This window comes from Schistocerca nitens, chromosome 2 (assembly GCF_023898315.1).
Source record: "Schistocerca nitens isolate TAMUIC-IGC-003100 chromosome 2, iqSchNite1.1, whole genome shotgun sequence".
Classification (NCBI taxonomy): domain Eukaryota; kingdom Metazoa; phylum Arthropoda; class Insecta; order Orthoptera; family Acrididae; genus Schistocerca; species Schistocerca nitens.
Genome location: NC_064615.1, coordinates 122,540,524 through 122,565,078, shown reverse-complemented (window position 1 = coordinate 122,565,078; position 24,555 = coordinate 122,540,524). Strand labels below are relative to the sequence as shown.

General features: G+C 41.1%; 1 protein-coding gene across 3 annotated transcripts in view; it reads right to left on the bottom strand.

Moving 5' to 3' along the window:
• The window catches only part of LOC126235810 (monocyte to macrophage differentiation factor 2), a 177,941-nt gene that overhangs the window by 60,928 nt on the left and 92,458 nt on the right, over positions 1–24,555 (bottom strand). For all 3 annotated transcript variants that reach the window (XM_049944649.1, XM_049944650.1, XM_049944651.1), the window contains exon 4: positions 11,448–11,605. In XM_049944649.1, the coding sequence (XP_049800606.1) occupies positions 11,448–11,605 (158 nt within the window). The remainder of the gene's footprint in view (positions 1–11,447; positions 11,606–24,555) is intronic.

The following is a 24,555-nucleotide window of genomic DNA, read 5'->3' as shown; positions in this document are numbered from 1 at the left end:
GACAAGGCATTTTGGCTGTACCAATGGGGGTGGGGGGTTACCACTGGTGCTGTTAGTTTAGGAGTCGAGGGAATTGATGTCCTCTCCCACAACTGAAAAACAGGCACTAATATCTGGGGGCACTAATATTTAGGGCCAAGAGTTGCCATTTGAGACCCTGTCATCACACTAGGTGAGGACTTTGACACAATGCTTGCAAACCTAGGTGTCATATTGCTAGGGTGGAGTCATTCAAACTTTTCCTTGGCATCTTGATAAAAGCACTCAGGTGTTTTACTTTCCTGGATTCACATATCAGTGAATGAGGGGGTGGAATTCTTAGCAGTTTTAACATGTAGATGGTTGTTTATGAGGCCCACCCTCATACTTAACGATTCCACATTCTGCACAAGTAGCCTTGTTTGTGTAGTGGGAGATCATAAACCTCTGGCACCTAAAGCATTTCATAGTGGGAGGAAAATATGGCCCAATATCAAACCTATACACCATGACCATAATTTTCCCAGACAAAACATTTTCAATGAAGGCTAGGATGAAAGCTCCTGTGATCACCCTCTTATCCTTACGTCCATTCTTGATGTGATGAACAAAATGGACTCCATGCCACTTAAGGTTAGCGTGGAGTTCTTCATCTGTTTGTAGCATCATGCCCCAATGGATAATGACACCTTGAATCTTGTTGGGTTTGTTACGTGGAGAGGTGGTAATGGGTATGCTCCCAACCTTGTCACAAGCTTGAAGTACTTGTGTTCAGTTAGTATTCAATGTGTTTATCAATAAAGATCCATTTCTCAACTTCCCTACTGCAGCAACTTCTCAAACTGATCCCCAATATTTTCAATGAGAAACAGTGGCTTCATTATTGCTGGAGCATACCAAGAACAGGGAGAACCACCAGCCTCCATTTTCCCTTGCCCAACTAACATCCCATAGCATGGCCAAAGATGGAAACACCATCGGGTTGTAAGCCTCTGCATTCAAAACTTTCTTTCTCTTGGCTGAAATGGCCGTGTTGACATGGCCACCAGTATGGATGAGTTTAATCCATTTAATCATGGGTCATCTGCCTTGATGCACTCCCTCTCATTGGTGGGTTTCCCCACTGACACCATACTGCCATGGCAAAGGCTACCTGGCATAGTAGCCATTGCCCATAGTCCCAGCGCCTCAGACTGACCAGGCACCTACTCCTCAGCATACATGGGCTGGTTACAGTTCAGGCACCAATAAAGTGATCCCTTCATTGTCAGGTGGCTACAACCACGAGAGCACATGATGACCACCCCACCCTACGACAGATTAGCTTTCACACTACATATTCGGTGTGAACATAAATCCATTTTAATAGTAGGTGCAGAAAATCACAGTGCATGATGGATACATTATAGACCAAGTAAGTTGCCCTTTCTTGAATGGTCCACTTCTGTGAAATTTAGGAATGTGGAGGTCAAACCCTAAAAGGGGACTACAAGTAATTAAGCCAAAAAATTGAAGGAAAGGTTCTGAAATGAGCTAAAACTGACACATGTCAAAATAAAAGCTCTATCAGGTATAAGACTCCCTTTAGTCACCTCTTACAATGGGCAAGGATAACTATGGGTCCATTCCAGCCACTGACACTAAGTGTCACTGTATTGGCTGAAGATAGGAAACCATCTGAAGTGTAGAATTTAATAGGGAAACATGTTTGTGACTGAAACAGTGAGGCATACTTATCGTTTCCTCACAAACATAAAAGAGAGGGCAACAAAGAAACCTAAATCCCTCAAAAGGACTGACTGTACCTGACAGGCCAAGGCTCTTACATAACCTACTGACATCGAACTAGGCAAAGACAGACTTCTCAGTCAGCTCATGGCAAAAAAGGCATATCAGAACATACTATCTGGGGATGTCCACTGCACGCAATGTAGTTGATACTGATCAGCAGCAGCTAAACTGTCACAAAATAATTGATGTCAGTGAGTTACAGAACTGAGAGATGTGGGAAATCCTAGACAATATCACCAATATCATTTCAATAAACACCCAATCAATCAACCTCCACTCAGTGTACTGTAAGAGGTTGTGATGAAAGACCACGACGCAATCCATTGAAGATACTTGAAGTCAACAGCTGTGGCACATGGACAGGCTAGGGCATATGCGCAGTGAAGATAAATTCAATGTCGGAGCCGTAGTGCAGACATGGGTTGTCTCTTATCAACCAAGAAGCTAGGATTGGGGTGACCTGGCCTGGCATACAGCAGCACTCTTCAGTGAAAACAATAATTCTCCCTTGTGATGGGTGATTTGTCCCCTGCAATGAGATGTTCAAGAGACAATGGGAGAGGCAGATTACAACACCATCCTCTGTTGCACACAAGAAACTTACAATGTGCTCTTATGGACCAGGGAGCAATAGTGTACCTTGCACAGACTGGAAGGCAAAAACTGTTGTTATTGTTCTTAATGTATTTCATTTAGATATAGTGTACATGAATGATTCATAGAAGGGAACGTAATTGAGTGCAGTAGTAATGGTAGATTCAGTTACGTGTGGTAGTGACTGTAGTACTAATAGTAGAAGCAGTTATGGTGATGGCAAGTAATATCATGTAAGCTCCAATAATACATGTAGTTTCATTTGTATTGTACGGTGGAGTTTCAATGAAATGATGAGAACATAGCAGAATGGAACATTTCATGCCAAAGATTTAAACTGCGAGATCACTGTCGCTTTTACTATCAGTTACATAATTGACGAATTGATACAATGTCTTAGGTATTGTATCTCTTTTGTTATATAGTAAACAAATACTGCCTGGATCATAACTTTTGATTACCTACTATCAGTTTCAATTTGCACTACAGATCATCTTCAGGTCAAAGCTGGAACAGGAATAATGTAACAATAAAAAAATACTGAAGTGTGCTAATATAAATGCTATCCTAAAAGGTTGTATAAATAACAACAAAAAATTGCAACACCAAAAAATATTTAATGTAGAGTAATGAAATTTCAGGAATAAATTTGTCTGGTAACATATTACTGCTAATGTAAGCAGGTTAATCTAAGTGTGATATAAGCCACAGCAAATCAGAAACGCTGGTACATTAACAACTGGTATAACTGCCAGGATGTTGAATACAAGCATGCAAACATATTTGTATTGTGCTGTACAGGTGCCAGATGTTGGTTTCTGGGATGGAGTTCCATGCCTGTTGCACCTGGTTGGTCAATACAGTTGTTGTTTGTGGATATTGCTGGAGTAGTTGTTCGATGATGCTCCACCATATGTGCTCCACTGGAAACAGAACTGGTGATCGAGCAGGTCAAGTCAACATGTCGACACACTGTATATTATGTTGGGTTACAACAGTGGTACGTAGGTGAGCATAATGCACAACAAGTCAAATAACCAGACTGATGTACAGTTTTGCTGTCAAGCTGCATGGGATAACCACGAGTGTGCTCCTGCTGTAACACGAAATCACAGCCCAGACCATAACTCCAGGTGTAGGTCCAGTGGGTCCAGCATGCAGGCAGGTTGGTTGTAAGCCCTCAACTGGCATCCTCCTAACCAAAAGCCTTCACTGGCACTGAGGCAGAACCAGCTTTCATCAGAAAACACAACAGAGTCCACCCTGCCCTCCAATGATCTTTTGCTTGACACCACTGGTATCACAAATGGCAGTAGCTTGGGGCCAATGGAATGCATGCTACAAGGCATCTGGCTCAGAGCTGTCCTTGAAGTAACCAATTCATTGTGTCAGTGTGGTGGCAACTGCTGCTCACATTGCTGCTGCAGATGCAGTACGATGTGCCAGAGCCATATGCCAGACAAATTGATCTTCCCTTTCAGTGCCATGTGGCTATCTGGATCCTGGTCTTCTTGCAACCAAACATTCTTGTGACTTCCACTCCCAGCAATAATCATATACAGTCGTTACATTTGTGCCATGTCTTTCTACAATATTACAGAAGGAACATCCATCTTCTCATAGTCTTATTATACAACTCTGTTCAAACTCAGTGAGATGCTGATAATGGCATCTTTGTTGCCTTAAAGGCATTCTTGACTAACATCAACTCACTATCAGAATGAGATTTTCACTCTGCAGCGGATTGTGCGCTGATATGAAACTTCCTGGCAGATTAAAACTGTGTGCCCGACTGAGACTCGAACTCGGGACCTTTGCCTTTCGCGGGCAAGTGCTCTACCATCTGAGCTACCGAAGGTCCCGAGTTCGAGTCTCGGTCGGGCACACAGTTTTAATCTGCCAAGAAGTTTCATCAACTCACTACGTTCAATGTCAAAGGTAACTAAACTCACAACTGTTACAGTGAGTATTTACAGCAAACCTGATTCACAACCTCATAGTGGCACTGCATGCAACTGGTGCAAAATTTGAACAGACATCATCTTTCAGTTCAGGAACACACCTACCAACTTTCGTTTATGTCGCACAGCTCTTTCTTGGTGTTGCAATTTTTTTTCCCCCCCTGTCAGTGTATTATGGATCCATAAAGATCTGGCACCACAAAGTGTAGTTCGTCACTGGAGGTGTAAAACTGACATAAAATACAAGGACATGGTGGGATAAATTTTTTTTGTATGATCACATGATGTGTGCATATGACGAACACTGTCACAAAAATAACTGTAGCTTTTTGCAAACAAGTACTACAAATTAACAAAAGTATTAAATTATAGTAGTTTGAGAAAATAGAGTGGCAAGTGGAGTGTGCCAACTACCACAGCACATTGAGTGATGAGCAATGCAGTAGTGACGCTATGCACGTCACAGGCTGCAGTCTGTGCCAACTGCCTTTCAACATAGTCAAGTAACATATCAAACACATCCGGGACTGCACGCCTGTTGGAGCTTGTCATCATACATATTAAGGTAAGTGTTACAGGGAAATTCATTCTGTACATTTAGATTCCTGTAAGGTTCATTTCTTCTGGCTGAGTACCTTTCAAGTTCTTCAAGCACGTCAATCATTGATGCTGGATTACTGCCATGTGCATACGCAGTAGATGACATAAAATGTCCACATATTGTCCTTGTCAAGTGTGCACACTCTTCCATTCTTCTGTGTTTCAATCACTTCATTTAAACTACATATTTGATTTGCACTGTGGTGTCAAATAAGGGAAGAATGTAGAACACCACAGCAAGTGCTATTTTAGGAAATTTAACTCCATAACTAATGCATATATTAAAATACATCATTTCTTGCAAAGGTTCAGCTTTTTGCCATATAATATCTGTTATAGCTATCCTGAATCTGGCAATCATAATTGTCTGTAACATGATATTGTTTCTTCATTAAGCTTTGAGTCTATAGTCTTTGGATCTGATAACCTTCAGACACTGTTTCTACACTAATGCAGAGATTTACGGACTAATGAGCTTGATGGGTGGTAGAATATACACATTTCTCTATTTTAAAATCATTTTTATTTGGTTTTAGCCAACTGAGCTCACAGACTTCCCCTGTAAGGAAATGGAAATCACTGATGTAAGTATGAATGCACCCTATATGGAGTCTTGAGAAATGCCAAATTTATGTTTCTTATCCTGGATCTTATTCTTTGTATTTTTTCTGCCTTATTGTATAGTTTCTTAGTGCTATTACTATTATGATTCTAGACATAACATGGCCTAACGAGTCTCTTTCACATTGCATAAAAATTTAAATTTGAATGCAAATGGTTAAGAACATAAAAATTTGTTTCTGGCTCCAATGCAAAGTTTTCCACTGACGTCATAGTTTGAAAGCTTTTTAAAATGTACGTATAGTGTATTGTTTCAAAAGTTTTGGAGAGATCAATGTACTTGTAGAATGTTTCCAAGTGTTTAATGGATAAAATACTCTGCTGCTGATGTAGTACTCCAGCATCTTACTGGTTTAGCGAGTTCTGTAAATATCTTAACAATCTGGAACTCTTATATTAGTCTCAGAAGCGTCTCAGAATTAATGGCACAATCCAGAATTACTTTCACAATTTATCTGTTAGTGTTTGAGAGCAATGTAACAGACCTGCAATTTCAAACATTCTTTTCTACCTTGTTTATATAAAGATAGAGTGCTACTTACTGTAAAGAAGACACGTCAAGTTGCAGACAGGCACGATTAAAAAGACACTCACATTTAGCTTTCAGCTACAGCCTTTGTCAGAAAATACATGCACACACACACTCACACTCACACACACACACACACACACTCTCTCTCTCTCTCTCTCTCTCTCTCTCTCTCTCTCTCTCTCAACACAAGCAAGAACACCTCTTGCAAAAGTAGCACTCTATCTTTTCCTACATCGTTGATATTCCTACCTGGAGTTTCCATTGATTTGTTTATACGAAAATTTGACAAGAGAAAATGTCAGTCTGTCAAGGAAAACACCTTCTTCTACAAGGTGTACAATTTTTGCTTCCGCCGTTTTTTCCCCAACATTTGAGGCTTTAATGAAACAAATTGGTTACCCTGCCTCATTCAAAGTATTTTCCATCACTGGCCACTACTTTCTCCCATCTTTTGGGCACTGTACGAATTCCGCATTGAAAAAATTGTTCATCTTTTGAAGCAATCCACGAATCGATCCAATTTGTGACTTCTTCATGAGATCTGAAGTGGTGGTCAGCCAGGCCATGCGCCATTGATCTATACAGGTGATAGTCAGAGGGAGCAACATCTGGAGAATATGGCAGGTGGGGCAGGACTTCCCATTTTAAAGTTTCCAAGTATGTTTTGACCTCTTTTGCAATGTGGGGTCGAGCGTTGTCATGCTGCAAAATCACTTTATCGTTCCTTCGCTGTATTGTGGCCGTTTGTCTTTTAATACTCTGCTCAAACGCATTAATTGCATTAGATAACAAGCACCTGTGATTGTTTCACTTGGTTTTAATATCTCATAGTACACGACGCCGAGTTGGTCCCACCAAATGCAGAACATGATCTTGGAGCCATGAATATTCGGTTGGGCCATCGACGTGGAAGCATGGTTAGGATATCCCCATTTTTTGCATTTAGGGTTATCGTAATGAACCCATTTTTCATCCCCGGTCACAATGTGATGCAGAAATCCCTCCCATTTTTGCCTCTGAAGCAACTGTTTACGAACACACAAATGCCGTTCAACATCTCTTGGTTTCAGCTCACACGGGACCCAAGTTCCTTCTTTCTGAATCATGCTCATAGCCTTGAGATGTTTTGAAATGGCTTGCTGTGTCACTCCCACTAATCATGCCAATTCTTCTTGAGTTTGATGCTAGTATTCACTCAGCAATGTCTCCAATTCTGCATCTTCGAAAACATCTCTCTTTCACCACTATGCCACTCTACAATGTTAAAATCACCATTCTTGAAGTGTTGAAACCACTCAAGGCACGTTCTTTCACTAAAACAGCTCCCACAAATTACGAGAATTAGGCTCGTAAACTGACATTTTCAATCAAGAACAACTTTATGACGCAGACACAAATCAACTGATGTTTGAATGTGGCTATGTTGACCAAGGTCCAAGCTAACTGCCTGACGTCTGTGATCTGTTTCTTTCGACCGCTACTTACCGCTGTTGCCACCTTTCGGCAAACGGCGGAAGCAAAGTTAAAAACCTTGTAGAACAGAGCTGCATTACATGACTTCTATAGAAAAGGGAACGCTTGTTCTAAACTTTTAGTTTTGAACTCCTGAGGGAGGCTGATGAGCTCCACAATGTCTGTAATGCCTACCACAGGTGGAGATGTTAAAACAATCAGCCAACCAGTTGCAAAACAAGGGTTTATTAGGCTTCAATATTTCTAAAAATATCTTCTTCAGAAGGAGTGGGCCTTGCTACATCACATGATGGTACTTTACATTACCTGAAGCCAAGTGGTTTTTGTCATATATAAAATTGACAAAACGAGAATCATCTCTAGTCATGGCTTTAGATAGCAGCCAGATTACATTTAGTGTACTTCAGAATGAATGCTCACTAGTAAATACCCACATGTAGAGGCTCTTGTCAACACAAAATTGTAACAGGAGTCACAGGATAAAATATTTGCGTAAGGTACATGTACATCATGCCAGAGACTAATGTCATCTGAATTACCTACAACAGGTACTGTAGTTCACTTCACTAAAACTCCATGCTGATAATGTGCATCTTGTTCCATGCAGACAGCAGCTTCAATGATGTTTAAGTCATTAATAACTCTGATAACAAGAAATGAGTCATGGAAAAAATGTTATTAACATCTAATGCTATACTGCTACTCTTAAATGTGAATGTATTCTCCCTCACAAATAAAATTTAAATAAAAATCTGTTGTTCACAGGACAAAATACTTGCACACTGTACCCTGGATCCTTCTAAAAACACATGGTTCTTGTCCGTAAGAAGAACAGAACTTTTATCACATAGCTTGTTTAACGACACTCATTATTTCTGAAACCTTCATATTTATAAAATTGTTCCCTAATTTCCTGAACAGTAAGAGGTCAATCTCCCTAATCTGTTTATGTAGTTAAATATGTTTTCATATTGCATGTACATACTCTGTACACTTTTATTTATGTGTTTCCACTTCTTTACTTACAAATGATAGTTTTAGGTGGGAGAGGGTTTGAAAACTATGGTTGTGTAAATTACTGCTAGAGGTCTGGCCTGAACTTCCTCGTAAAAGATATTGCCAACCTAAGAAAGCAATTATGTAGTAGCCATTATCAAAAACTGCTTTGTTTTGTATTAATAATTGCTCATTATTTTCTTACAAAGGTGGTTTGAAAAGTTCTAAGAGCGGAATAGAAAAAAAAAAAAAAAAAAGTATTTACATCACTGAAACTTTTTTTATTTTTCCATGTAGTCTCCTTGTAGATTAATGCACTTGGTCCAGTGATGTTCCAGTGCCTTGATCCCATCTCGAAAATGAGTTTCCTCCACGCCTGCAAAATAGTTGTCAACTCTGGCTATCAATTCTTCGTTTGAAGTGAATCTTCATCCACAAAGAAAAATTTTCAGTTTTGGGAAGAGATGGAAGTCTGATGGAGCCATATCAGGTGAATAAGGCAGGTGTGGCAACAATTCATACCTTAGTTCATGTAATTTTGCCGTGGTGATGGCATGCGTTTTTGATCCTTCATCGAGAGTTGCAGCACACATCTTCAAGATAATTTTTTCATTTCTAATTCTTCAGTTAAAATGTGATATACTCTTTCAGATGACATCTGGCAAGCGTAAGCAATTTCACGCACTTTCAATTGGCAATCCTCCATGACCATTTTGTGCAATTTTGCAATGAGTTCTGGAGTAGTGACATATCTTGGCCAACCACTGCACGGATCATAATCTAAGCTCTCCCAACCAAATTTAAACTCATTTGTCCACTTGGCAATAGTTGAATATGAAGGAGCAGAGTCCCCCATTGTATTCTGGAAATCAGCAAGAATGTCCTTTGCTTTCATAACTTTCTTTATGAAGTACTTAATCACAGCATGAATCTTTATTTTTTCCATCTTCACAAATCACTACATGAGAACAACAACAGAGCCACGTCACCAACACAGCTCTCAGCTCTCTTCCAAGAGCACTGACGTGGTACGTATTTACAGGCAACAGTCCAATGAATATCATGTGAACAACTCTCTGCACTAGCACTAACCTCTCATGGTCATTCTGAGAACTTTTCAAACCACCCTCATTTTTCAAATGACCATGTGTCAGCTGCAATTTCACAGAAGCATAAAACATGGGTGTTGGCTGCCAACTCTGCAAGAGGGAGGCGAGGCATGTTCCCCTGCACCTCTCTTCCCCCCATTGGGTAATCTAAGTTCTTGTATGTTTACACTTGTTGGCAATTGCTATGTTACAATGTCCACATTGTAACAGTTATTCTGTAGTGAAAATTTGCCACACCTACTGCAGTGATGGAACTGAACTTCTTGGCTGGTTTAACTAGGCTGCTTATTTTTTGATGATTTCTACAACGAAATTCAGTATGTATGCTTAGCTCTTCACTATCAGCAGATGTGTATTTTTGTAATGTTTTGATGACAAAATCAGAGCTCCTTTACATCAGAAAATGTGATTACCTTTCTGCAACAAAAATTTCCCTTTTGTGTTTTGCTCAATAAAGTTCTTTCTCTTTCCAATTCACAATATCTTGCACAGTTTTATGTCACTGATTATAAGTTGCAAGCTGGAAATTAGGTACTTACAACTTACACATGATTTTTTTTTTCTCAAACAAATGGCTACCACATGCACTCTTGCTGCACATCTTACACCGTTCACCAATCATGGGTCAGGTACCTGATTATAAAGATAACATTGACCAATATAAGCTGTTTTTCCATGTTTAACTGCCGGCCGCGGTGGTCTCGCGATTCTAGGCGCGCAGTCCGGAACCGTGGGACTGCTACGGTCGCAGGTTCGAATCCTGCCTCGGGCATGGATGTGTGTGATGTCCTTAGGTTAGTTAGGTTTAAGTAGTTCTAAGTTCTAGGGGACTGATAACCACAGCAGTTGAGTCTCATAGTGCTCAGAGCCATCCATGTTTAACTAAGCTGAATGTTTCAAACATGCAATATGTTTATACTGTCTCCTTTTCTTCTTTTTGCTCTCTTTTTAACTATAAAGTATTCTCAACAATATTTTGTGAAAATTACAAATTCGAATAGCCACAATGAAGTATTTACTTGCCAAGAATTAAGGATCTGTCAACTAAGCATGTGACAATAATTAAAGTTTGACTTCAGAACTTTGCTTCTTTTCAGACTGTATTTCTTTGATTTAGATTTTGAATTAACTCATCTCATTTGTGTAGCTACTTTGACCTTTTCACCTTTCAACCCATTTTATCTTGGGGGTTCACTAACTCTGAATGCCTGAGATAATCCAATTGTTCTTTAGTGTTGCTGTCTGTTAGGTGGTAAATATTCCAACTCCAGCTCACATTATTTAAATGTTTGAGGTAGCAGTACACTGGAGAAAACAGTCTTAAATATTGTATTTAAAAATAAAGAAACTAGAAACCAAAACCAAGTACCATATGGGGGTAACTCTAATGCATATAACCAATATATTTTAAAATGAAGAAAGAAACAGAGGAAGAAAAAAAGAAGCAGCAGAAACAGAAAAAAATTAAAGGGAGATAGATGTAGGAATGGGAAGCAGCTACAAACCCGTTCCCAATTTTCACACCACTGGATATTCAGAACTTATGTGGACTTCAATGCACATGTCCCTTTGCCGTAAACCACATCAAAAATATACACAGTAACTGAACAAGATGCAATTGGTCACACTGGCATCATCATTGTCAGTTTTTATCACTGTTAGCAGTACAACTATAATGCAAAAGATTTGTTCACAGACTGCTATCTGACAAACTGACGTGACTAATTTCTGCCCATTATTGTGAATTTCTAACATCTGTAAATATGTATAAATATTAAAATCTAAGCATACCTGTTGTGACTACAGTAGAAGACTGAATGGAAGAATGTTGATACAGAGAAGAGAAGCACAAGGGCAGAACCGTATATCACTGCAGACCAGTACTGTGGCCAGCTAGTTGCTCGCTGTATAAGGGCAAAGCATGCTATGATGCTGGGCACCACCCATACCTGGATAACAATATTGTTCACATTTTACACACATCAAGGAGCAGATACAGAAGTAATTTATCACTGACAAAGAGCATCATAGCAATTAACAATACATGTAGGTGACATTAATTCATCAAATATCAGCCTATTATCTTAACTTTCTCTCTTCAGACTGTGCCATGATGGTTCACTGGTTGATACAACAGCTTGCACTCAGCACAGTGATAACTGAACACACTACACCAGATTTGCAATCCAAATCACTTTTTTTTTTTTAATTTCCCTAAATGACAAGAAGAGCTGACATTCCAAAATATGTTCTGTTGTGTTATTGAATTATATGTATTTTAATATTCAGCAAAGTTTTGATAATGCTGTTACAAGTGTTTGGTTTTTGTTAAGATTTCAAATGGCACTCAATGAAGATCAAGAGAATGTGGTCTGTAAACGAGCATACCACACCAGACGGTGTTTATATCCAGTACCTGGTTGCTGACCACACAGGGAAGAATAGGTCCCATACAGGCAGCCAACATTTAGCACACATTAAAATATGCAAGTGGGCTGACGAAATCTTGGCAAATATGAAAAGGATGGTTTTTAACAAATTAATTCAACTTAAGTAAATGTAAATTCTAATATTTTATTAGATTTGTGGAATATGGCAATTTCTTTTTATTCACAAGTGATGAAATAAAGCATAAGACCCCATGCTGGTGCAAGTCCGAGAATGCTCATCGGCAGTGGATCATGAAGCTGCAACTGTCCTGAATTTTTTAATAATTTTCATGACAGAAAAAAGTTATTCGCAACAAAATGTTGACCCACAGACCTGATGTCAGCCAAGTTTCTGTATAGCTTTGGAAACTCTTTTATATGTACACCACAATACCAACCAACACATTTGTGGTGTTGTAGTACTTGTACCTGATCAGAGTGCAGTTTTGTTAACCAATCACTTCTAATTGCATTTCCAAAGGTACAGTACCTGGTGCAACTGAAAATAGCGAGTTAATTAATTTCAATTCATTTTCTAGGCTACGCAGGTCCTGAATCCTTGCCTCAACACTTCGTCAAAGCTACACAATGTTTTGCTAACAAACCATAAAACATGTATAGAGGTACTTGAAGCATATGGAGACATTCAAAGAAGTTAAGTTTCCTGCACCACACTGCCTTTCAAATAAACACAGTTCATTCATTAACACATTAGTTTTATCACACAAAGTAATAATTAGTACATCCTTCATTTGAAATGCCATATTTAATTTATTTAAATGTCCTGTTACACCAGTCAATGTACACAATGTGTGCTGCAGGTGGGTAGCCTGCTACCTGCAATTGTCCGGTTGACAGTCTGCATGTGCTTACAGTCATTTTGCCCCATGGGGCAGAGTTGAAGCAACCTATTCTAAGAGGGAGAAGGACATGCAGAGGGTGCTTTGAGCCTCCAGCTGTTCCATGTCGGCTCCTAGGAAGGATATTAATTGATACTTCCTGGCAGATTAAAATTTTGTAGCAAACCAGGACTGCAGGAGTACTAGTCCTACAAGACATGTGGGACAGCTTCCATGAATGTGCATGTGAAAGGCAAGGGTCCCAGGTTTGAGTCCCAATGTGAGACACAGTTTTAATCTACCAGTAAATTTCAAATCAGCACATATTCTGCAGACAGAAAATTCGTTCTGAAAATATGAACTGATACACTTTTGTTCAGTTAGTGTTGTATGTTTTATTTATTTTGCGTTCCTTAGATCAAGTTAATGAGTGAATCACAAGGAAGTGGAACATATCAAACAAGGACATGGAACTCATGAGAGGCAGGTGTTTATGAGAGGTCACATATGCATATTTACTTGGGTGTAGCTCAAAGTTGGTGAACCTTATATGGAATAAATTATATTTAATTCTCAGACTTGAAGGACTAACCATCTTGAGTGGCACATGACAGTGATGATTTGTGGGTGAACATGTGAACATCAAACAAGAAATGCTTCATGTAAAACACTTTGAATATTTTTACATAAATTATTAAAGTATTGTATTTTAAAATCTATTAGTACATATAGACAGCATTCTTCCCAATTAAATTATGTTTAAAAAATTTTAATGTTAAGTGACAACAAGCAAGTATGGTTTCAGTATATGGCAATGAACCGATAGTTCCATAAAGATGGATTATTCTTTAATATGACATACCATATATCATACAACTTTTGCATATTAATTAAATGACAACAATTTTTAAGCTTTGTAAACACAGAATTAGAACCCAGTTGTAATTTATTTTGTTGTTTAACATATTTGAGGATGGGCAACATTACCTGAAACTAGTAATTTTGAAATAAACAGTGAACAACAACAGACAAAAAATAAGCCTATTTTGTAAGAAATAAGTGATTTGTATAAGATGTGTAGAAATGTTTGTTAATTCCATGAGCATGTGTTTAATGCTGCATGATAAAAATGGAGGCACAGAAAAACTGTGACATTAACACTGGCTACACCAGCTGTTCATATAAGTACAAAGTAAAATGGGATATTCTATATTACTTTGCTGTGGAAGAAATATTTCTTTTGCTTCCCTGGAAAAATGATTTGTGTGTGTGTGTGTGTCTGTGTTTTCATTGTGAAGAACACTGAGGAATGCAGGTCAGTAGAGATGAGTGAATGGACAGATGGACAGACTGCAAGAGCTATAGGGTACCAATTATCCAGTTAAAGATAATCAATATTATTAAAAGGAAAGTTGCTACTTACCATATAGCGAAGATGGTGAATCGCAGATAGGCACAGCAAAAAGACTGTCACAAATAGATCTCTCTCACACACACACACACACACACACACACACACACACACACACACACACGAGACTGCTGTCTCGGGCAACTGAAACCACACACTTAAAGATAAATGTAGAAGTTGGCATAAGCGTGCTTGTCAATGGGTGGGCTAGCTTACTGGCATCGAGTTTGGGCACTACAGCCTGACATTCCATGTTGCAAAGACTAAACAGTTTACACTGAAGGCACTGATCTCAAGGCAGAAACTAATATTTCTTCTACTGCCCTCTTTGGCAGGGGCCTGTGCATGACAGCAGATGAAGGACTAACATCTGATGATCCTCTACCTACAAGGTGTGGTTGGAAACTCTGCTTTGCATCTTGCCACATTTGTCCCATGTGACCCTTCATGTCAGCTTGCCACCATCACCTTACGGTGCAAGCACCAGCAACCTGCTGCTATCACTGTCAAACTTATCTTACTGACCTCGCTCTGGCCCAACAGTATTTTTATCAAGCCACCAAGAAACCATATCATTGCACTAACAAGGGTCTACTGGTGTGGGGGCTTAAAATTTCTTATCTTATAGCTTAATCAGTTATAAACAGAATCTCATATTGACCAGTTATTGGAACAGAAATTCAATGAACACTATTCTATTTGTGATCACATTAAGCAAGAGAGACCCTTGTCTAAGCGGGCATGTGTGCGAGGTGTGGTTGCATGAATGGGTGTGTGTGTTCTTTACTTTGGGAAGATTTTGTATGAAAGCTTAAATATTTTAGTAGCTTTTTGTCATAGTGCCTGTCTTCAACTGAATGTCCCCTCTATGTGTTGAGTAGCAAACTATACTTCCCACATTATTGTTATTTCACCATGGAATATCCATTGTTTGATAGCTGTGTGATTGTGGAGCATTTTGGAAAACAAAGTTCATAAAAAATGCAAGAGGGTCTGAAAATGAACTGTTATGAACTTACTATGAAAACAGACTGCATAAGAGCTCAACTAAATCGATGTATCAAAAAATTTGAGAACAAAATAAATATAAGTTTCCAGCAGGCATGTGACCTCAGGCAAAAATTAGAGTTGTTAAAATAAGAAGTTAAATGATACACAGATTTTTAATAAGCTTCATGAGGAAATGGCATGTGTGATTAAGCATTCTGATACCAGAGTGCAGCAGTTACAAGAAAGCACAGCTACCAGTACAGCTAATCTTTGCTTTGCAGTTTCTTTTGTTTATTTTGAAACAATAAATTTGGAATTGGCATCCAACATGTCTCACTTACTTTTAGTACATATACAAAAAATTGGTACGCCTTGGTAATTCCAGATCAACAAATGTGTGCTTACCAAACACTGACCTACCCTCCTGTCCCCGCATCCAAAGGGGAGGGTAGTATTATAATGAATCTCGTATTCTAAAATTTGTAAATTTGGTAACAATAAAAGAAATGCAATCAATTTCTCAAAGTACCATAGTTGATTTTTAAGATTTTGTGAAGTATTCTCTGCTTATATCCTGTTCTTTCCTAACAGTCACTGTTACTGTCACTGTCATTTCAATCTTCTCCTCTTCCTTTACCCTTACCACTTCTGATAATACTAAATGGCTTCAGATGTTCTAAGCTAATCTATAAGGAGGGATTCAGTAATCAATGTAACACTTTTTTTACTTGACCAATATCAGTTAAAAAATGTGGAATTTGTTGTGGGACCCTGTGGAATATTCCCAATTGAGCCCCTATAGTTTCATGAAACTCTGACAGGTGGCAGTGCTATATGTAGCCTTGAAAATGTCATCGGTAATAGAGGTACGTTCCAAACAGAGAGCTGTCACTGAGTTAATTTTGGCAGAAAACCAGAGCATCACAGATATCCACTTGCAGCATGTCTACAGAGACCTGGCAGTGAACAAAAACCTGCTGAGTTTTCCGGCACGGCATCTGTCATGATTGCAACATGTTCGTGCAACGCTGACTGCACACAGCTGTGACTCTTGCAATGCTGGAATGCATAAATAATCTCATTCGAGGTGCTTGATGGATCATAATGAAACACCTCTGTGCACAACTGGATGTCTCTATTGTTTGTCGAACATCAAAGATGATGAAACATGGGTTCATAACATCAAATCAGAAACAAAATGGCAACTGATGAAGTTGCACTGCACCACGTCTACTCTGAAGAAAATGCTCAAAGCTGCACCCTCACCTGATAAAATCATGGGAGGTCTTCTGGGAATCTGAAGGGGTTTTTCTGTTTGATGTGCTCCCTCATTGTGCGACAATCAACTCTAAAGAGCATTGTGCGAACCTCTGGAAACTGAAGAAACGCCTCCAGTGTGTTTTGTCACCGTACAAATGCAAATGAACTTCTCCTCCTCCATGACTACCCAAGGTCTCACACAAGTCTACGCAACTGAGAGGAGCTCACAAAACTTCATTGGACTCTTCTTGCTTATCCACCCTACAGCCTGGATCTCCCTCCCACAGAGTTCCATCTGTTTGGACCAATGAATGATGCACACTGTAGGATGAAGTATGTAGGTGATGGGGAGGTTATTGACGCAACAAGATGTTGGCTCCAACATCGACCAGCAGTGTAACACCATGCAGGCATACAAGCCCTCCCATTAAGGCGGCGTAAGGCCATTACACTGAATGGAGGTTATGTTGAAAAATAGAGTTTTGTAGCCAAAAGAGTGGAGAATAATATGATGTACTGGAACCCTGAATAAAACCAACCTACTTTCAGAAAAAAAATGTATTGCATTAATTACTGAATGTCCCTCATACACCATTCTAAATGCCCTTTACTGTTGTGATTGTATTATTTTTATTGCCTTTATCTCAAAGCTGATATTCATTGTTTTGGCATGTACATTTACTTCTACATACATACTCCACAAATAGTGCGGGGTGGAGGGAAAAAATGACTATGTGCCTTCATAAAAGCTCTGATCTCTCTAATCTTACCTTCATGGCCTTACGCAGAATGTATGTTGGCGGCAGCAGCAGAATCATTCTGCAGTCAGCCTCAAAGGCCACTTCTCTAAATTTCTCAATAGTGTTCCTTGAAAAAACATCACCTTCACTCCGATGATTCCCATTTAAGCTCCTGAAGCATTTCCACAATACTAGCTTATAATTGAAACTATCGGTAACACATGTCAAGCAACACATGACTAACACTATAATCTAACATTATGGCTTTGTTTATCTTACTCATCTGCATTAATGTACATTTTTCTAGATTTAGAGCCCGTTACCATCCATCACACTGACTAGAAATTTTGTCCAAGTCATCTTGTACCCACCTATAGTCACTTACAGATGACATCTTCCGTACACCACAGTATCATCAGCAAACAGCCAAGGACTACTTCTTACCCTATCTGCCAAATCATTTACATATATACAAAATAACAAGTCCTATCACAATTTCCTGAGGCACTCCTGATGACACCCTTGTCTTTGATGAATTCTCCTCATCGAGGACAATAAACTGGGTGTGTCACTTGAAAAGTCTTTGATCCACTTACATACCTGGGAACCTTCAGTATGCCTGTACCTTCGTTAACTCTCAGAAGTGTGGCACCGTGTCAAATGCTTTACGGAAATCTAGGTATATGAAATCTACCTGTTGTCCTTCATCCATGGTTCACAGGATCTCTACTGAGAAAAGGGCAAGGTGAGTTTTGTACAAGGGATGCTTTCTAAAATTGTGCTGATTTGTGGACTCCAGCTTTTCCGGCTGTAGAAAATTTATAGTCTTGTATTAGAAATGAGAATATGTTCAAGGATTCTGCAACAAGGTGATGTTAAAGATATTGGTCTATAATTTTGTGAGTCCATTCTTTTACCCTTCTTATACACAGGAGCCACCTGCACTTTTTCCAGTCGCTTGGCATTTTGCACTAGAAGAGATGTAATATATATTAGCTAAGTAAGGGGACAATGCTGTAGAGTACTCTTAGTAAAACTGAACTGGGATTCCATCCAGACCTCGCGACTTATTTGTTTTCAATTCTTTCAGTTGTTTCTCTATATCAGCAATGCTTATTTCTATGCCCTCACTACAGGAGACTGTGCAATGGTCAATGGAATGAGTGATTTCTTAAACGTGAAATTCAAAATGTCGGCTTCACTTTTGCTACATTCTACTGCCACACCAGACAGATCAATGAATGACTGGATACAAGATATAGACCCTCTTAGTGATTTCACATAGGACCAGAATTTCCTTGGGTTCTCAGCAAGATCTTTGGCTAATATATGATGGTGGTAGTTGTTGTAAGCTTTGTGCATCATTCTCTTTACAGATGCACACATTTCTATTAACTTTTTTCTGTTGTTATTTGTGTGTTCTCTTTTGAACCAAGACTGCAACAGCTTTTGCTTCCTCAGCATTTTTCGAATTTTGTTGTTAAGCCACAGTGGGTCTTTTCCATCCTTAATAAACTTTCTTGGTACGTAATTCTCCAGAGTATGATTTACAGTCTGTTTAAACTTTGCCCATAATACCTCTGTGACCATCGTACTGGAACTAAATGATGTCAATTCAGTGTCCAAGTGGGACGCTAGCAACTGTCTATCAGCTCTTCCTAGCAGGAAGACTCTCCTAGCCTTCCTGATTAATTTATTAACTTTAGCAATCAAAGTTACTTTGATGACATCATCTTCATTAATCCCTGTCTCTATCATTTAGATCAGGGCTGTTTGTAGCTACAAAATCTAAAATATTTCTATTCAATGTTGGCTGTTGAACTAGCTGCTCAAAACAGTTTTCAAAATACCTGTTCAAAAGAACTTTGCAAGACTCTACATCTGTACCTTCTGAATGAATCCATAGATATCCCTGTCTATACTTGGTACGTTGAAGTCACCTCCAACTAATACTGTTTGGTCCATGTATTTCTACACCACTGACCACAGACTTCCTGTCACTGACCCTAAACCTATCACAGCAGAGTCAGGTGGCCAATAAAAATGTCCAACAATTAGCTTGATTTCACCTAGACCTGTCATACATAACCAAATAACTTCGCTGTCACACTCAATTTCAATCTCAACAGAGACAATATTTTTTACAATTGCAATGAAAAGCCTTCCCCACCCCCACCTCCTCCTATGGCATCTATTCTGTCTTTTGATACACATTCCATGAATCACTAAATATCTCAAAGCTTCCTACTTCAGGTTTCTGTCAGCTCTCAGTCCTGAGAATAATTTGAGCATGAGGAATTTCCTGGAGGGTAGTACATTCGGGAACTTTGGTTGGTTGGTTTAAAAGAGGGCGGATGGGACCAAAGTGCTAGGTCATTGGTCCCTTGCTCCGAATAAAACAATGCCACAAGATTTAAAATAAAACAAATGAGACTTACAATAGAAAATGGAAAGAAAGGAAAAACCACAAGAATGAAGGAAGGGCAACAAACACTTAAATGGACAAAAAGGGGGCACGAAAACCACAGAGACTCAAGAAACAGGTAGAAGAGATTAAAATGAGAAACGAGATGACCATGGCTGGCCGACCACGAGAATAAAAAGGAGAAGCCAGCCACTCTGCAACACATTAAAACCTCCACCCTAAATGCACTAGGATGGAGGACACTGACAGACAGAGGACATGTGCTGAAACTTAGATCATATGATAAAACCACCCTCATGAATAAAACTTAAAACCAAATCAGCCGATGAGGCGTTGTCAGATAAAATTAGCGGCGAGTCCGGTAACCAGAGATTTTGTCACAGGGCACTCAAAGTAGAACAGTGCACCAGAATATGGGCCACTGTCAACCGGATGCCACACCGACACTGAGGAGGGTCTTCATCGCACAGGAGGTAGCCATGGGTCGCCCAAGCATGGCCAATTCGGAACCGACAGAGGACCACAGAGTCCCTGCAAGAGCCTCTCATCGAGGACTTCCACACATTCGTAGTCTCCTTAATGGCACACAGTTTGTTGTGCTTACTGAGATTATGCCATTCCATCTCATAAAGATGAAAAACCTTGCGAATGCAAATCAGTTACAGGGATGCCGATCTCAAGAAGTGGTTTCCGCATTGCCTTGTCAGTAAGTTCATTGCCTGGGATGCCGATGTATCCTCAGGTCCAGAGAAACACCACAAAATGACTGGACCATTCCAAGGCACAGATGGACTCCTGGATGGTCACTACCAAAGGATGGCGAGGGTAGCACTGGTCGATAGCTTGTAAGCTGCTCGGGGAGTCAGTAGAGATGAGAAATGACTCGCCACAGCATGAACGGATGTACTCAAGTGCACGAGACATGGCCACCAGCTCTGCAGTGAATACACTGCAGCCATCGAGCCGTCAGTGTAAACCACTTCAGAGCCCCGGTACACATCAAGAATCAAGAGGAGAGCTGCCGGAGTTAACTGAGTCCTTAGGGCTACACGAAAGGTCCAAGCGAAACTTCGGTCTAGAGCTACACCATGGAGGTGTACGTGAATGGACCTCGAGGAGAAGCGGTAAAGGCAAGGACTCCAATTCAGACAGAAAGGAGGGGACATGCACCGCAATCGTAAACCCTGACCTGTGCCGCCTATGCGGGAGATGAACCGCCATGGTTGGGAAAAGAAGACAGTAATTAGGATGTTCAGGAGAGCTACGAATGTGGGCAACGTAACTGGCAAGCAGTTGTGAGTGTCTCATTTTCAATCGAGGGACTCCAGCCTCCACCAGTACGCTGGTCACCAGACTTGTCCTAAAAGCTCCTGTCACCAGGTGAACTCTGCAATAGTGCAATGGCTTAAGTAAATGCAACACTGAGGGCGCCGCTGAACCATAAATCACACTCCCATACTCATTGGTGTTACTCAGGCAGCGGAGAGCATTGAGGTGCTGCCAACACTTCCATTTAAGCTCACGAAGATGAGGAAGCCAAGTCAAACGAGCATCGAAAACCAGACTTACGAATCGATATGTCTCCACTACAGTGAGTGGATCATCACTAAGGTAAAGTGCTGGTTTCAGATGAACAGTAAGACCCCATCAGAAGTGGATGGCTCCCTGTAGGTGATGCTCAGCAACACCAGTACTGGAGCAGCAGTACAAAAAGCAGAAGTTGTCTGCATACAGAGATGGTGAGACGGATGGCCCAACAGCTGCTGCTAGACCGTTAATGGTCACTAAAAATTGAGAGACACTCAATACAGAGCCCTGCGGGACTCCATTCTTCTCGATATGGATGGAACTATGGGTGGCCCCAGCTTGGACATGGAAAGCACAGAGCAACAGGAAGTTTTGGATAAAAATCAGAAGCGGGCCCCAGAAACCCACTCATACAATGTGGCAAAGATATGATGTCACTAGGTCATGTTGTATGCTTCACGTAAGTCAAACAAGATGGCAACCAGGTGTTGGCATCTGGAAAAGGCCGTTTGTATGGCAGGCTCAAGCGACACAAGATTATCAGTGGTAGAGCGACCCTGGCGGAAGCCACCCTGGCATGGAGCCAGTAGGCCATCTGACTCCAGGACCCAACCCAACCGCCGACAAACTATATGTTCTAGCAGCTTACAAAAAACATTGGTGAGACTGATGGGCCAATAGCTATCCACATCAAGCGGGTTTTTAGCAGGTTTGAGCACCAGCATGATGGTGCTCTCCTGCCAATGCGATGGAAAGACTCCATCGCACCAGATCCGATTGAAGATGACGAGCAGATATCGCTTATAGTCAGACAAGAGATGTTTTATCATCTGACTGTGAATCCGGTCCGGCCCAGGAGCTGTGTCAGGGCAATGTGCAAGGGTGCTGAGGAGATCCCACTCTGTAAGTGGGGCTCCCTGTGGAAGATAATTCCCTGGACTGTATTTAAGCTCTTCTGGGGCATGATAGTAACAGAAACATCCTCTAGCTTGTCACAAGTGAGTAATACCCATACAGAGGAGGCTGTTTTTATCAAGACTGACCCTGACGGCATTTTGGACAATCCCCCCCACCTCCCCAAACTTGTCCTCTAAATGCTCTACAAATAACTGAGGCTTCATGGACACAAAGGATTCCCCTGTGGCAAGTTGTGAACAACAGGTCTTTCCTTTCCATCCGCTGTTTGAGGGTGCAAAAGGCTGGGGAATAGTTCTCCAATGCAGAGGCTCGAGCATAGTGCTCAGCAAAGTGCTCGGTAATCGTGTGTGTGTCAGTATATAACATGCCACTGATGTTAACGCCAGGGACACCTGTTGGGGTCTGGTACCCAAAAACACGTCTGAGCTTCATCCAGACTTGGGAAGGTGACATATGGCAACCAATGGTCGACATGTACCTCTCCCAATGCTCCTGTTTCCGTCTTTTTATGAGCAGGTGAACGTGGGCACGGAGCCACTTAAAGGCTATTAGGTCCTCTAGGGAAGGGTGCCACTTATGTCACTGCAGAGCTCGCGGACGCTCTTTGATTGTCTCAACGACTTCTGGCGACCACCAAGGAACTGTCTTTTGCTGGGGCACCCTAGAGATCGAGGGATCGCATTTTCTGCCACAGAAACAATCGTTGAAGTGACCTGCTCAACCACAACATTGATGGTACCATGTGGGGGAGATTCCACAGTGGCAGCAGAGGTGAAGGCTACCCAGTCTGCCTTGTTTAAAGCCCATCTGGGTAGGCGTCTGTGGCCATGACATTGGGGCAGTGACAGGAGGATGGGTAAGTGGTCACTATCACACAGGTTGTCATGTGCTCTCCAGTGGATAGATGGGAGAAGTCCTGGGCTACAAACTGATAAATCAATGGCCGAGTAACTACCATGAGCCATACTGAAATGTGTAGCCTCCCAGTATTTAAAAGGCAGAGGTCGAGGTGGGACAGTAAATTTTCGACCTCTCTGCCTTGGCCCACAAAGAGTTATGAGCGTTAAAATCCCCCAGAAGTAGGAAAGGTTTAGGGAGTTGATAAACCAGAACTGCTAATGAGTTCAGGGGTACTGCACCATCTGGATGAAGATATAGATGGCAGACAGTTATTTTCCTGTGTCATCCGTGTCCTGACAGCCACAGCGTCAAGAGCAGTTTGAAGGGGCACAGGTTCACTACATATCGAGTTGAGGATATACACGCAAACTCCACCTGACACTCTCTTATATTTGCTATGGTTCTTGTAATATCCCCTAAAGCCATGGAGGGCAGGGGTTCGCATTGCCAGGGACCAGGTTTCCTGAAGGGCTATTCAGAAAGCAGGTGTAAAGCTAAACAACTGTCGTAGCTCAGCCAGGTGGTGGAAAAAACTGCCGCAATTACACTGGAGGATAATGTGATCGTGAGGCTGAGAAGGCATGGAACATTCAATGAGGAAGTTTACGCCTCAGGGTCACCTGCTGCCACTGACTTATTTCCTGAGCAGTCGATATCCATTGTGTCTGTGTATCCGGCGAGATCTACATCCTCAGCAGACACCAGAATCTCCACCTCATCCTCAGACACAGAGCTGAAAGGTAGTGATGGTGTGGGTGCCAACGCAATTTCCTTGTTCTTGAGTGTCTCCTTTTTTAAATTCTCGCACTGTTTCTTACGTTTCTCTGCCTGGGAGGGCTTGTTTGATTCAGTCTCCAGGACTGAGGAGGACCGTGAAGCCCTACAACCAGCTATCTGTGACTGCTTCAGCCACTGGCGGGTGTCCGCTTTGCCACCGAAAGGAACCTGGGAAGGGAGTGACCCAAGGGACATACAATTCTCTGGCTGAGAAGTGGGGACTGCTGTGCCCGATGGTTGGGGGGGAGGGAGGGGGGGAGGCAGCTGCTCCCGAAGTAGGTGGTGCGGGAGCAACAGGGAGGCAAGTGCCACCCCCCCCCCCCCACCACCACCATCAAGGGGGCAGGTGTAGTCTTATGGCTCTGAGAGCTGACTGGAATTGGTGCAACGGATGGGGCTGGAACGATAGTTATAGCGGTGGCATAAAATGTTGTCATGTGCATGGGATGGAGCCTTTCAAATTTTCTTTTAGCCTCAATGTAGGTCAGTCAGTCCAGGGTCTTGTATTCCATTACTTTCCTTTCCTTCTGTAGAATCCTACAGTCTGGGAGAAAGGGGAATGGTGCTCTTCACAGTTGACACAGATGGGAGGCGAGACACATGAAGTATTGCCATATGATGGATTTCCACAATCCCGACATGTGAGGCTGGAAGTACAGCGGGAAGACATATGGCCGAACTTC